At 38.9% G+C, this 14,788-nt stretch overlaps 2 protein-coding genes across 3 annotated transcripts in view; both read right to left on the reverse strand.

The window, feature by feature from the left end:
• BABAM2 (BRISC and BRCA1 A complex member 2) overlaps positions 1 to 12,432 on the reverse strand; it is a gene marked incomplete at its 5' end in the record, with an annotated part of 454,317 nt that extends 441,885 nt beyond the window's left edge. For both annotated transcript variants that reach the window (XM_079721415.1, XM_079721414.1), the window contains one exon: positions 12,305 to 12,432. In XM_079721415.1, the coding sequence (XP_079577541.1) occupies positions 12,305 to 12,432 (128 nt within the window). The remainder of the gene's footprint in view (positions 1 to 12,304) is intronic.
• LOC307064713 (mitochondrial import receptor subunit TOM6 homolog) lies at positions 2,141 to 2,365 on the reverse strand (the record flags this gene model as incomplete). The annotated part of the gene is made up of 1 exon (XM_079721412.1): positions 2,141 to 2,365. The coding sequence occupies one exon, from the start codon at positions 2,363 to 2,365 to the stop codon at positions 2,141 to 2,143; it is 225 nt and encodes a 74-aa protein (XP_079577538.1).
• Positions 12,433 to 14,788: the final 2,356 nt, after the last annotated feature.

The following is a 14,788-nucleotide window of genomic DNA, read 5'->3' on the forward strand; positions in this document are numbered from 1 at the left end:
CATGCCATTAGAAAGATAACCAAATGACTCAGGAAATGTGGCCCTGGAAAGGAAAATTATGAATTATTTCTCAAGACCATGGCACCAAAAAGCAAGATTATTCAAGCAACATGGAAGCTAAAAAGGGGGCTGTGTTACATGCGCATAAGGAGTCCTTTAACATATGACTGATGGCACAGGACAGTTAATTTGGAGCCCTGAATCAGATTTATGTACCTATCAACATGTATTAAAAGAGCCCCGCTTTAATCTTAAAGAATTTTGCAAATTTGTCATTCTAATTAAACAAAAACTCGTCAAAAAGTACTACCTTAAAATTGCACAGAATAGAGAGGACAAAAGATAACAGTAGGAATGATTTTTTTTGTTCTCTTTAATAATGCAAAGTAGAGCTAGGAACAGACTAGATTAATCTTATACCCCTTTCCTTTACACGTTAGACTGGCTACTTCCCTTCACCTCTTCCCCTTCCCCAACTTCCATACCAAGTGAAGTCACCCTGAAATTAAGTCACTGCAGGGCATGAAAAGCCCAAGACTGACAAACATCTAAAACTCCGGACTCAGATTTATCCTAGCATTCACCACCCCAGGCTCTGTGTGAACACTGTGGAATCCTAGCAAAAGTTCCCAAGGCCAGTAACTGCAGGGTTCACTGAGTCAAGGCCAATACCACCACGCTGACTTTTCCCAAAAAATCCTAAGTACGAAATACCCACAACCCCACCCACCACTGCCCTCACTAGCTTTCCACCTTCCAACAGGGCTCCCTAATCTAGCCTGCACACCATCTTACCAGGCCTTGCCAGGCAGGCTTCTTCAACCCTCTGCTAAGAACTGCTGCATGTCTCTGCCCAAGACAAACAATGTTCAATCTCTAATAGCTGTTGAAAACTGTTAGGTTCTATCTGCTGGAAAAAAAAAAAAAAGTTGCTATCTCCATGCCCATTCATTCTTCAACCTAATCAAATATTCCAAATTATATCCACCTGCAGGGTCTAAGTTAGCCACATTAACTTTTTCCTGTCTCCATAGATCTCCAAAAAGCAATGAACAGGATAGAAAGTTACCCTGGAAACAAAAGTCTCTGACTCTCCTGTCCTTTTCTGCTCTATGATTTCTGACCTTTGTAATATATGTGTGAGCTCCTTTTTTTTCTTTTTAAAGATTTAATTTTATTTCTTTTTGTCTGCGTTGGGTCTTCGTTACTGCGAGGGCTTTCTCTAGTTGCGGTGAGCAGGGGCTACTCTTCGTTGCGGTGCACAGGCTTCTCATTGTGGTGGCTTCTCTTATTGAGGAGCACGGGCTCTAGGTGCGCAGGCTTTAGTAATTGTGGCACACAGGCTCAGTAGTTGTGGCTTGCGGGATGTAGAGCGCAGGTTCAGTGGTTGTGGCACACAGGCTTAGTTGCTCGACAGCATGTGGGATCTTCCCGGACCAGGGCTTGAACCTGTGTCCCCTGCATTGGCAGGAGGATTCTTAACCACCGCACCACCAGAGAAGCCCCCACGTGTGAGCTCTTACCTTGCTCTGCTCGCCTGGGTCTTATTAGACAGCTCCTTTATATCACTTGCATAGACACTCATTCTTTATAGAGTCCCTGATTCTGGAATGCCAATGTGATTCTACCAGCTAACAACAATAATACAGTGAAATAATAAATATATATAATATACATATAAACTATGAAAATATATTATATATACATTATACATAATGTTATAATAATAATATAATAGTAGCTACCACTTATTGAGCACTATGACCAAGCTATTCTAAGTGCTTTATATAAGCTATTTCATTTCATCTCCATAACTACTTTTTATTTTGTCTTTATGTGCAGTCTTTATTTCAAGTATTTGTTAAAATACCATTAGGTTATTCCTCAGGACAAGAGCAAAGATCATCCCCTGCAGAAACTTAGGAACTATGTACAGAACTTTACAGAACAGAAAACAACACTTTAGCTGAAGCCTGACTGCTCACCAGTGATTGGTATTCTGAGTGGACTCAGCGAAGAAAGGAAATCAGGCAGAGAAGGAAAGGTGCCCCTCTGGGCAAGTCTTATGATGGTCACAGACTGGAGGCTCTGTTTCTGGAAGGTCCAAGTACAGCACAGGGATTCTATGTGTCTTTTGTGGCTACACGCCAGGCTGAGGGGCCATTAGTTTAATGTCACTCAAATTCCTGGCCAGCCAAACTCCCGCAGCAAAAAGTCCCAAACTGAGGATCAAGTTCTTCCAGAAATCATTCCTATCAGTGGCAAAGTGGTAGACACCCTGAAGCCAATATCCCATGTCGTCCGGAATTTCAGGAGCTTCATTTGCCGAGCCGGCAGTGTTCATGTCAACCCCACTGGAAGCCATAGCAGCACTTTTGGGCTCCACAAGGCCTCTCACCCCCATAACTACTTAATAAGATAATTATTAATATCATCCCCATTTAAGAGAAAGCACAGAAAGGGTATGTAACTTGCCAAAGGTCATAAGCTACTAAGTAGTAAAATCAGGATTCAAACTCAGACCTCATTGGCTGAAAAACCTACATGCTCACCATTATATCATGCTGTGATCCAACACCTCTAAAGATGGCTCACTGGGCTCCAGCCCCATCCACCTTGACTTCTGGCTTGTGCCTACCCAGCCCCTCTCCCCAGCCTTGCTTGAGCTCTTCTGGTCCTGGCTATGTTCCTTTTCTCCAAATTCTTAAGTATTCTTAAGTATTCTGATAAGAGATTACTGAATTATTAAATTTTCCAATATGTCTCTTGATTCTACTTTAAATCTATAATGGCTTTCATATATGCCAATAAACCACTAAGAATTTCTATATGATAGCAGCCAAAGAATAAACACCTAGGAAGTTAACAGTAACTGTGCAGGAACAAAATGAAGAAAACACAAACCTTTATTCACATACACAAAAATGGATGTGAATAAGAGAAATTGACCATATTCCTAAAGATGTATACTCAATATTATAAAGCAGGAATACTCAATATCGTAAGACTATGATCCAAGGGCCGCTTACCTATTTTTTTAAATAAAATTTTGTTAGAACACATTTATTTATTTTTGTATCATCATAGATTTTGTGCTACAATGGCAAAGCTAAGTAGTTGCAACACAAACAGCAAGGCTCAGCTAAGGAGCCGCAGCACAAACAGTAAGATGGTAAATATTTTAATACCTAAAATATTTACTATCTGATCCTTTACAGAAAGTTTGCTGACCCTTGTTGTAAAGATGTCCATTCTCTCCAAATAAATAAAGGAGTTTTATGCAATGTCAAACTCCCAGCAGGTGAGACCACAAGTACTCAAACATATTATAAAGCTATAATAATTAAAAAGCTATATATTTGTACAAGGCAAATACAGACCATTGAAAAGAAATAGAAGGTCAGAAATAAATATAAGAATTTAGCATATAAGATGGCATTTCAAAACAGTGACTGAGTAAAGGATTTATTTTATAAACAGTGTTGGAATAACTAGATAATTATTTAGAAAAGTAATAAAATCCCATTCCTACAGTGTATTACACACCAAAATAAACTCCAGATTAATTGACTACTTTTCAATAAAAATGAAACTATTACAGAAGAAAATACAGGTGGTCTCAAAGTAGAAAAGGCATTAATTGTGCAAAATGTTAAAAGAATCCATGAAGGAAATAGATTTGATGACAACTTACAAAGTAAAAGTTTTGGCATATCAAAGATAAATACAAAAGGAGATTCTTTGCAACCCCATGTTATAGCAAAAGATAGATACAAACTGAACAACTATCAATAATAACTGATTAAATTATAGTACAATCACACACTGGAATATATGCAGAGATTAAAAAGGAGTCAGCAGCTCTATAAGTACTAATATGAAATAATCTTCAAAATATCAAGTTAATATGAACGTTTAATATGTTACTATACCAGTTACCTATTACTACATAACAAGCCATCCCAAAACTTAGTGGCTTAAGAAAACAATTTTTATTTCTCATCAATCTGTGGGTTGGCCAGTCAGTTCTGCTGGTCTCTCCCTGGCTCACCCACTCAGCGGCACTCAGCTGATGGGTTGGCTGTGGAGCTGAGCACAGCTGGGACAGCTGGGATACCTGAGCCATTCTTTCTAAAGGAAACTGGACTAGGAGACTCCTGAACATGGTTGTGGGGCTCTTCCATGAAAGTGAAACAGAACACAGGCCTCTTAGGGCCTAGACTAAGAAGCCACACAACATCATTTTCACCACACGCTACTGGTAAAAGCAAGTCACAAAGCCAGCCCAGATTCAAGGGGTGAGGAAGTAGACTCTACCTGCTGATGAAAGGAAGGACAAAATCATATTCAAAGGAGAAGAGATAAATAAAGATAGGCAGGCTTTATCAGGAGCCATTACTGTAATAATTCACCACAGTTATTGCTTATATAGAAATTTAAAAAAAGGAGGGCTTACATCTACAAAGAACACCTCTAAAAAGAAGAAAAAGAAGCTGGTAAGCAGTAGTTTCCTCCAGAGAAGAAAATTTGGGGAAAGGAATAGAAAGGAGACTTATCTTCTGCTTAATATCCTTTTGTATCTTTTATTTTTTTTTACCTTTTATTTTTTGTATGCTGTACATTTATTACTGCCTCAAAAATGAATGCTATTTAAGATATTCTGCATATTGAATAAATTAATTTAATTGAATGACACTGAAAACTTCGGGAAAAACCATCTGTAATACCTGTGACAAAAGGTTAATCTTCATAATATATAAAAAGTTTACAAATCAATAAGAAAAAGACAAATACCCCACCAAAAAAATGGACAAATGTCATGAATTCGTAATTTTCACACACACACACACACACACACACACACAGACATGCAAACACATGCCAATAAATGAAGCAAAATAAAAGAGCAAATACCATTTCCATCTATTGAATTAGCAAGTAATATTACAAAATTTTTAATACTGATATTATCAAAACTAGAGGAACTAGCATCTTCATATACTACTAGTGGGAGTATAAATTGATAATACATTTCTGAAAACAAGTATGTGTATATTTACATATCCTTACATATAAATACAATAAACCAATATATTAGATACATCAAAAGCCTTAAAATTTACATACTCTTTGGTCTAATAACTGAAATTTTGCTGACACATAGGAATATATACATCCATATAGGCACTTTAACTTTTTATAGCCCCAGAGAAAAGACCTCCAGATAATGAAACTGACAATCACCTAACAAAAAGGCCAGGTTTTTTACTGCCTGAAAAACAGTTCCTGGACCCAATTCCAATGTATGTGTGGAGGCTTCACCATACCAACAGCAATTCTCACCCTACTGGTTTCCAACAATTCAACTCATTTCTGACACTATCTATCCAGAGATAAAATCAGATTCCACAGTTAAAGGGCTCAGTCCCATAAGAACACCTCCACTTCAGATGCCAGGGACCCACTGGCTATAAATCAGAGGTTCCCACCACCCCTCCTCAGGTTCTACTAATTTGCAAGGACAGCTTACAGAACTCAGGAAAACCCATTTACTCACTAGATTACTGACTCACTATAAAGGGACATTAAAGGATCGAATCAACAGCCAGAACTTCTGGGTTTTTATGGCAGCTGCATTATTACATAGGCATGATCGATTAAATCATTGGCCATTAGTGATTGATTCAACCTCTAGCCCCTCTTCCCTCCCCAAAGGTCAAGGGGTGGGACTGAAAGTTCCAACCCTCCAAGCACAGGGTTTGTTCTCCCGGCAACCAGCTCCCACCCTTGGGTGGGATCCATAAGTCACCTTCCCTCAAGCATTTCCAGGAACTGAGGACAAGAGACCAAATATTACTTCACCGCTGTTGCCATTCAGGAAATTTCAAGGGTTTGGGGAGCTATGAGCCTAGAACTGTGGCTGAAGACCAAATATATATGAGATAAATATAAATCACAACACCACACTGCTTGATCACAATGCAGTGAGGCTCAGTAGTTGACAAGCCCACCTATGCTCAAAGAGCTTCAGATTCACATTTTAGAACCTCAGCCTTTAATAGACATGGACAGCCAAGAATCATCCGTTTAAGGAAAGCCACCAACATGAAAGACAGACAGCAAAACAGAGATAATGCAAGGTATAGAAGAAATATTTAAACATTTTTTAAACATTTAGTCAATTATACCTCAACTGAAAAAAAAAAACTACAGTTAATATCCTACGGAAAAGAAAATACTGCATCCATAAAACAACAATATGTGTTGCGGGTCCCCAAGCTTACAGATCAAGGCCTCCAAAATGCAAAAGGAAGATAATTTGCAACCTACACTTTTGCACCTGCCCAAATTATCAACCAAGCTTAAAGTAGAATTAAAGATATTTTCAGACTTTCAGGAACTCAAAAATGAACCTCCTCGTCTCCTTTTCTTAGGATGCTATTGGAGTACATGCTCCAACAAAGCTAGAGGGTAAAACAAGAAAGTAAGATATGAGATTCAACACAGGAAAGAGGCAAAGGGAATGATACAGTGATACAATGAGAGCTGCCTGGCAGACCTAGACAACAATCAGTGCAGATTAAAGCAGTTCCTCCATCAATCTTCTCACCTTCCCATGTCAGCAGATGGCATGACCATCTACCTACCCACTCACTCAAGCTAACAAAGAAGTCATTCTTGATTCTCTCTCAAAACCCAAATTTAACATACTCATCATTTTACCTCTAAACAGCTTATAAATACATTCACTTCCTTCCATCTCCATTGCCACCGCCATATTCCAAGACTCCACCATCTCTCACCTGGTCTATTGTAATGGACAGCTAACTAGTCTACCTTATCCTGCACAAGCCATTTTCCATATAACAACCAGTGATTTTTTTTAATATAAATAAGATCATGTCACTCTGCTTAAAATCCTTCAATAGCTTCTCATTCCACCCAGAATAAAATCCAAGTTCCCAAATATGGCCCACTGGGCTCTGTATAATCTGGCCCCTGACTATCTTTAGAATCTCATTTCCCTCTCACACTCCCACCCTATAGTCCAACCACAGTGGCCTTGCAGATCCTTGAACATGGGAAGCTTTCTCCTGCCTTTGAACATGGTATTCCCTTTTTACAGCAAATTCCCCAGCTCTTCGTTGAATTATCCTCATCTTTCATGATTCACCTTTAAATGTCATTTCCTCATAGAGAGCTTTTCTAACCATCAATTCTCAACTAGCCCCTCACCAGGTCAGTTTCCCTTCATTTCCTTTCCTCCATGAGTTAAAAAGAGGGGGTTTTGTTCAGTGAATTACAGTACATCATAATAGAACAGTATGCAACCATTTAAATGAAGTTATTGAGACTTCCCTGGTGGTCCAGTGGTTAGGACTCAGCACTTTCACTGCCATGGCCCAGGGTTCAATCCCTGGTCAGGTTACTAAGATCCCACATGCCACGTGGCATAGCCAAAAATATATATAATAAAATAAATGAGGTTATCAAAAAATATTTAGGATATATGGTTAAGGAAGACAAGTTTTAAGTATTAGAATAAGATGGATGAGGAGAAATTTTTCTACCAGCTATCATGACATACTATAAAGTTGTAATGGTTAATACAGTGGGAACTGGCACAGGACAAGGAGGCTGACTGATCAGGACAGAAAGCCTAGAAACAGATCCATGAGTGATGTAAACTTGACTTAATAAGAGAGGTAGCATTGCAGAGCCACAGGCAAAGGATGACCTTTCCAATAAATGATGCTGGGACAACCAATTATCCATTGGGGGAAAAAACTATACTCCTATCTCACAATATATTTTACAGAAAAAATAAATTCCTATTTAAAGACCAAAAAAGGAAAACTTTAAAATTCTTAGAGAAAGATATATTACTTTTGTGTAGGACAGAATTTCCTGAAGTGGTCCCTTTCTCTCTCTTACAAATACACAAACACACACACACACACATACACACGGGCACAAATCTAAAAAGGAAAATATTGATGAATCTGACTTCATTAAATTAAAACTTCTGGACATCAGTAGCACCAAATTAAGAACATAAGCCACAGACTAAATGCAGATATTTGTAATACATGTAACTGGTGAAAGATTAGTATCCAAAATACATAAATAATATTTTAAGATCAATAAAAATATATATAAACAATCCACTTAAAAGATGGGCAGGGCTTCCCCGCTGGCGCAGTAGTTAAGAATCCGCCTGCCAATGCAGGGGACACAGGTTCACTCCCTGGTCCGGGAAGATCCCACATGCCACGGAGCAACTAAGCCCGCGTGCCACAACTACTGAAGCCCGTGCTCCTAGAGCCTGTGCTCCGCAACAAGAGAAGCCACCACAATGAGAAGCCCACACACCACAACGAAGAGTAGCTCCCCATCTCTGCAACTAGAGAAAGCCCGTGTGCAGCAATGAAGACCCAACGCAGCCAAAAACAAATAAAATTTTTTTTAAAAAAGAGTATAAAAAAATTAATTAATTAAACAAGAATCCTGGCCTTAATACTGACAGCCTAGCAACGGAGTTTAGAAACACACATAATCTTAGATAAGGTAGAAAGATTTAGATGCCATACAAGAAATAAAGATGAATTGTGATTAAAAAAACAACAAACAAAACTTACTTTGCATAGATTCTTGCCTATCTATTCCTTCTGTGAGTCAGACCTAGAATATAGATACTCTGGTACCTCATCTCTTCAAGGGCAAGTAGCTATATATAGTAACAAGACTGGTTCTTATGACCTCTAAAAATCAGTCTCCTCATTTTATACCTTCCGTGTACACTGTGTCCTACAGGGTATGCGCCATTTGAGTTAATAGAAATTCCAAATGTTAATCCCAATTCTCATAACTGAGTGCTGCTGATCTAAAAGAAAGGGAAATGCCAAAAGTGACACACCAAAAGAAAAAAATTCTCTTCTCTAACTCTGCCATTGTTTTGCTATAGAAACTTGAGGAATTCACACTTTGGTTGATGGAAGGACTGAGGAAAGAATTGTTAATGAGCTTCGAAAGAACTTTCATGAATCTTTCAGCCAAGTACTACATAAAAGGCATCAATAATGCTCTAGATTAATAAGGCTTTTCACATCATTTTATGTGTAGCAGCTTCGTTAATGTAGGTAGAGGTATTTTTATTCTTTTTTTAAATCGAAAGAAAGTAAATTTCATAAATACTACACGTCATTAAACACTGTTTCAAATATTTTTCACAGAGCTAGTCCAGACAGAGCCAGGTTTAGTGGATTCATTTCAAATTGATCATCAGATCCACTATTTGCATTTAAACACTCAACTAAACATTCAGGATTTGGGAAGCCCCGAAAAGGGAGTCTACAAAAAAGTAAAGTGACCTTATGTTGATGAATCCAACTGTTCTCTCAGAATACCAATAAAAGAGTAGGAAGTTCAGGTTTACATGTTTATATCATCCTACATAAACCAGTCCTCTGGCCATCAATCCCCTCTCATGTCTTCAATACCTCTGAAAAGAATGTTTGTGACAAACTAAAGAAAAAAAGACCTTTTTTTTTTTTTTTTTTTTTTTGCGGTATGCGGGCCTCTCACTGTTGTGGCCTCTCCCGTTGCGGAGCACAGGCTCCAGACGCGCAGGCTCAGTGGCCATGGCTCACGGGCCTAGCCTCTCCGCGGCATGTGGGATTTTCCCGGACCGGGGCACGAACCCATGTCCCCTGCATCGGCAGGCGGACTCTCAACCACTGCGCCACCAGGGAAGCCCGAAAAAAGACCTTTTTGAGTGTCCTAGCCATTCAAGCCAGTAAACATCCCTGGTACACAGATGTGGTTTTTTTGGTTTTTGGGTTTTTTTTTGCGGTACGCGGGCCTCTCACTGTTGTGGCCTCTCCCGTTGCGGAGCACAGGCTCCGGACGCGCAAGCTCAGCGGCCATGGCTCACGGGCCCAGCCGCTCCGCGGCATGTGGGATCCTCCCGGCCCGGGACATGAACCCGTGTCCCCTGCATCGGCAGGCGGACTCTCAACCACTGTGCCACCAGGGAAGCCCTCAGATGTGTTTTTTTAATGACAACTTTAATGAGATATAATTCACAAACTATAAAATTCACCCTTATAGGTGCATAAATCCGTCATTTTGGGTATATTTACAGAGTTGTGTAACCATCACCACTAACTAATTTTAGAACATTTCATCACCCCAAAAGGAAACCCCAGCCAGGGCTGCTGATTAATTAAATTGAAGGTAATACCAGATCTTTTAAAAAGCAGCCTACCATTCCAATAAAATGTCCAACTAACCTAGTCTTCTCTAACTTACTACCTTATATCCAGGTCTTCAGCTTAGTCTGAAAATAGCAAGATTTGCAGAAGGCAAAAACAAGAGAGCTTAAAAAACAAAAGCTAAAAGAGAATCAAGAATGTAATGTTGGGGCTTCCCTGGTGGCGCAGTGGTTGAAAATCTGCCTGCTAAGGGGACACGGGTTCGAGCCCTGGTCTGGGAGGATCCCACATGCCGCGGAGCAACTAAGCCCGTGAGCCACAACTACTGAGCCTGCGCGTCTGGAGCCTGTGCTCCGCAACAAGAGAGGCCACAATAGTGAGAGGCCCGTGCACTGCGATGAAGAGTGGCCCCCACTTGCCACAACTAGAGAAAGCCCTCGCACAGAAACGAAGACCCAACACAGCCATAAATAAATTTAAAAAAAAAAAAAGAATGTAATGTTTATAGTAAGAAAATGCTCAAAAAATGATGGGGATATGCTCAAAAGCCAACTTGACAGGGCTCTCAATGACAAAGGCTGGAACAATTGAGCCAAAAAAATAAATGAATATAGTATTTGGATTATAACCAAAAGAATAAAATAAATACCTAAAAATTCATACTGATATAAATAAATAACAGAATAAATAAATAATTGGGGGGGGTGGTGGGAAGGAATAGTGCTTCTTTACAGAATTCAAATTACTAAATGTGGGAGGAATAGGGACATTAAAAATCACCCTTATACAAGAACCACAGTAACAATTATTGCAGGCAAGAACAATTAATGGATGCTGAAATTAATGGACAAAAGTATGATGAGAAACAGAACATCTGCACAGTCTCAAAATGTCATTCCACAAGACACTTACGAATTACAAAGGGAAAGTCAGTTAACTTTACAGTAGAGAAACCTGGTACACACAATCTTAACCAAGTGGTCAAAGTTAATATACCAATAACTAGACTTATGAACATCATGTACTCCCTGATTTGATGCACTGAAAATGGTACAACATCTCTTCTGTAGTATTCTTGGGTGGAAAAATAATGTGTTTCTCACTCTAATAAAGGGAAGACATTAGGCAAACCTGTACTGAGCAACATTTTACAAAGTAACTAACCAGTGCTACCTTTAAAAGCTTCAAAATCATGAAAGACAAAGAAAGACAGGAACTGTCACAGGTTGGGAAGACTAGGAAGACATGACAACTAAGTGCAATTTGTATCCTGGATTGGATCCTGGACCAAAAAAGGACATTAATGGGAAAACTGGCAAAATTCAAATAAGGCTTACAGAGTAATTATCATCACGTAAGGATGCTAATTTTCTGTAGCATTTTTGTTACTTTTCTTTAAGTAAATGTATTTCAAAATAAAAAGTTGGGTTTGTTTTTTTTTAATTGGGGTATAGTTGTTTTACAATGTTGTGTTAGTTTCTACTGTACAGAGAAGTGGAGTTCTCCGTGCTATACAGCAGGTTCTTAGTAGTTATCTGTTTTATACATATCAGTGTATATATGTCAATCCCCATCTCCCAGTTCATCCCACTCCCCACCCCCCGCTTTCCCCCCTTGGAAAAAGTTGGGATTTTAATGCAACATTTCTGGCCTGAGATATTACTCTTTCAACTCAGTTGTGAAAAATGACTCATTTTTGGCTAGCTATTATAATTTTCCTATTAGGAGAGACTATCGAATAATGTCAGATTCACAATCTCAAATCCCAGCTCTTACAGTGCATACTAACTTGCAGAAGACACAGCAAGAAAACAAGTCAATGATGAAAAACACACTTGCTAAAAACCACACGGCACGCTGTTAACAAAGAGATATGCCTTTTTAAAAAAAGAAAAAGAACATTCTGATCATAAAGCGATGGCCCACAGCACAGCTAAAACAACTTGAAACATAAAATGTCAAAAACTGGACAAAACCAGTCAACACGTGATAAGGTCATGACTTGATGAATTTCTGTGGTGTTCAATTTTTACAAGCCTGGTGAGAAAGGTTTGCTATTAGGTAAAGCTTGGATTGGTTCTGGTACATACCCTGATTTCAAGTCAGTTATCCTCAAACAGTTTGTAGCATCCAGTCCCACTTTCCCATTGCGGACCACGCTAGATATGAATGGGGAGAGCATTGGAGAAATTCGGTTCAAGGCCACTTCCGGAGACATTTTAACTTGACTTGCAAATCACCACTGAAAGGAGAAGGAAAGAATGATGATCAGAATATCCAAAGGAACAACATATAACAAGCTTCCTGGAAACCAGCACAGCACACAGAAGTATCTCTTACATGATACCTCACTTCCTGTCTTAGAGCAGCCTCTTCCAATGACCCCCTGGAAGAACCTATCTCCCTACTGCTCACCTACTCGGGACGCAGACTTTTCAGGAGCAGCAGCAACCCCTGAAATCCAATTTCCTCCCCCTTTCCAAAGCCAGTTTCTACATTGCCTCACTGTACTTAAAAGCTGTTCCACTCTATCTTACAACTGGCAGGTCCTACTTTAGTTGAAGCCTCAAGAAGTCTCCACTGAAAATTCTCTTCCTCATCACACAAAACACACACACCACTAGGTTAGGAATCCCTCCCTCTGTGTCCCCACAAAGAGTAAGAACTTGATTGATAAAACTATGTAAAATGCTAGAAGAAGCATATCCTACTTGCAATTGTTACTTACTAGAAATTATTTACTTCTGCTATACCTCTCTTAATTACTTCCCCTCCACAGTGTGTTATAATTACCTGCTTAGTGATCTCTCCCCTGCAGAACTGTCTTTTTTTTTTTTAAATAAATTTATTTATTTATTTAGGCTGCATTGGGTCTTGGTTGCTGCGTATGGACTTTCTCTAGTTGCAGCCGAGAGGGGGCTATCCTTTGTTGCGGTGCGCGGGATTCTCATTGCAGTGGCTTCGCTTATTGCGGAGCACGGGCCCTAGAGTGCAGGCTCAGTAGTTGTGGCGCACGGGCTTAGTTGCTCCGCAGCATGTGGGATCTCCTGGACCAGGACTTGAACCCATGTCCCCTGCATTGGCAGGAGGATTCTTAACCACTGCGCCACTAGGGAAGTCCCCTGCGGAACTATCTTGAATCCCTAGTGTTTAACAAAAGTACCTGGCACACACTAAGCACCCAATAAACATCTTTTAATAACTATGTGAATAAGGAGACAAAAGCTAGGGAAATATTTAGGTATGAAGAGAAGACATTATGCCCTGAAAAAATTTGGTAGAAGATAGCATATCTGAGATGTGGCAAAAATCTACTTAACAATTAAATCATGAAAGCACACACATATCCAGATATTAAGCAACACAAACTAATATGCATCTAAAAGATTTTGACTTTAAGGCACTAAGAAATTCTTAGACTTGAAAATACAAAAGTAAAACCAATAAATCATCTCTAAATTACTTGGAAACCCACGGGGCTGGAGGAGGGAGTACCTGAATTCCTCTTAATAGATTTCTAAATGAAAGCCTCCACTTTCAGAGGTGAATAAGTCAATTTAAATGATCATTTTCTTCCTCGATCTGAAAGGATAATCCCACATCAAAAGCAAATTAATTTCCTGCAAGTTACAATTACAAGTAAATGATGTTCTCGTTCTAGTTTTCATATATTATGCCATATGAGGATTTACAGCTCCCTGCTAAACGTTGAAAACTAGTACCTGTTTTAATCACTTCAGAGTAGTAATAAAGGGCAGGACTGCAGTGATCTTTCAAAAAATAATAACACTGTGACCCTACATAGTGATGACACCCAGAAGTACCTCTGAAGCAGAAAAAGCTTTATACTTTAGTACTCAATCATCCTTTCTGCAAATATAAAACGACCTCCTCTTCCGACCACTTAACAGATTATCTTCCTCCACCATTCCAATATTTCATCACAAAATATGAATAAACATCTAATGCACTGTATTCAGTCATTAAAATCATGTACATTTTCATAACACTTTATCACTTATAAAGAGCTTCCATATACATTAGAGCAGTGGACCTTCACAACTCTGGACGGTAAGGCATATATTAGAATTCCCATTTTACAGATGATATGGATAACTTTTATAATTTGTCTTTGAATAGTATACTAGACCATATTATCACTTTCAAGTCTATTTTTTTCCTATTCTGCAACATTTCCACTTTTATTTCTACCCACTGATGTCACAGTTCTTGAAAGGATGCTTATCTAGATCATATGCAAAACAGAAATACTCATCTTGGAAAAAGCAAAAGGACCTTACCTACTTTACAAAATTATTCTTCCATGTATTTCCCCACAATACCTATTATTATTTTACCTCTCATTTCTGTGAAAAAGGGAAACAGAACCAACACATTCTGAAAATCTACTGAGTATCAAGCACTATATTATACATCTCTATCTGTAATTTCATTTACTTCCCAATAACTACCTTGTTCTCTGATTAGTATTATTGTTCCCATTTCACAGATAAAAAAACTAACACTCAGCAAGACTAAGTCACTTGTTCAAAGTCACAAACCTAGCAAGCAGA

Source organism: Hyperoodon ampullatus, assembly GCF_949752795.1.
Source record: "Hyperoodon ampullatus genome assembly, chromosome: 15".
Taxonomy (NCBI): Eukaryota; Metazoa; Chordata; class Mammalia; order Artiodactyla; family Ziphiidae; genus Hyperoodon; species Hyperoodon ampullatus.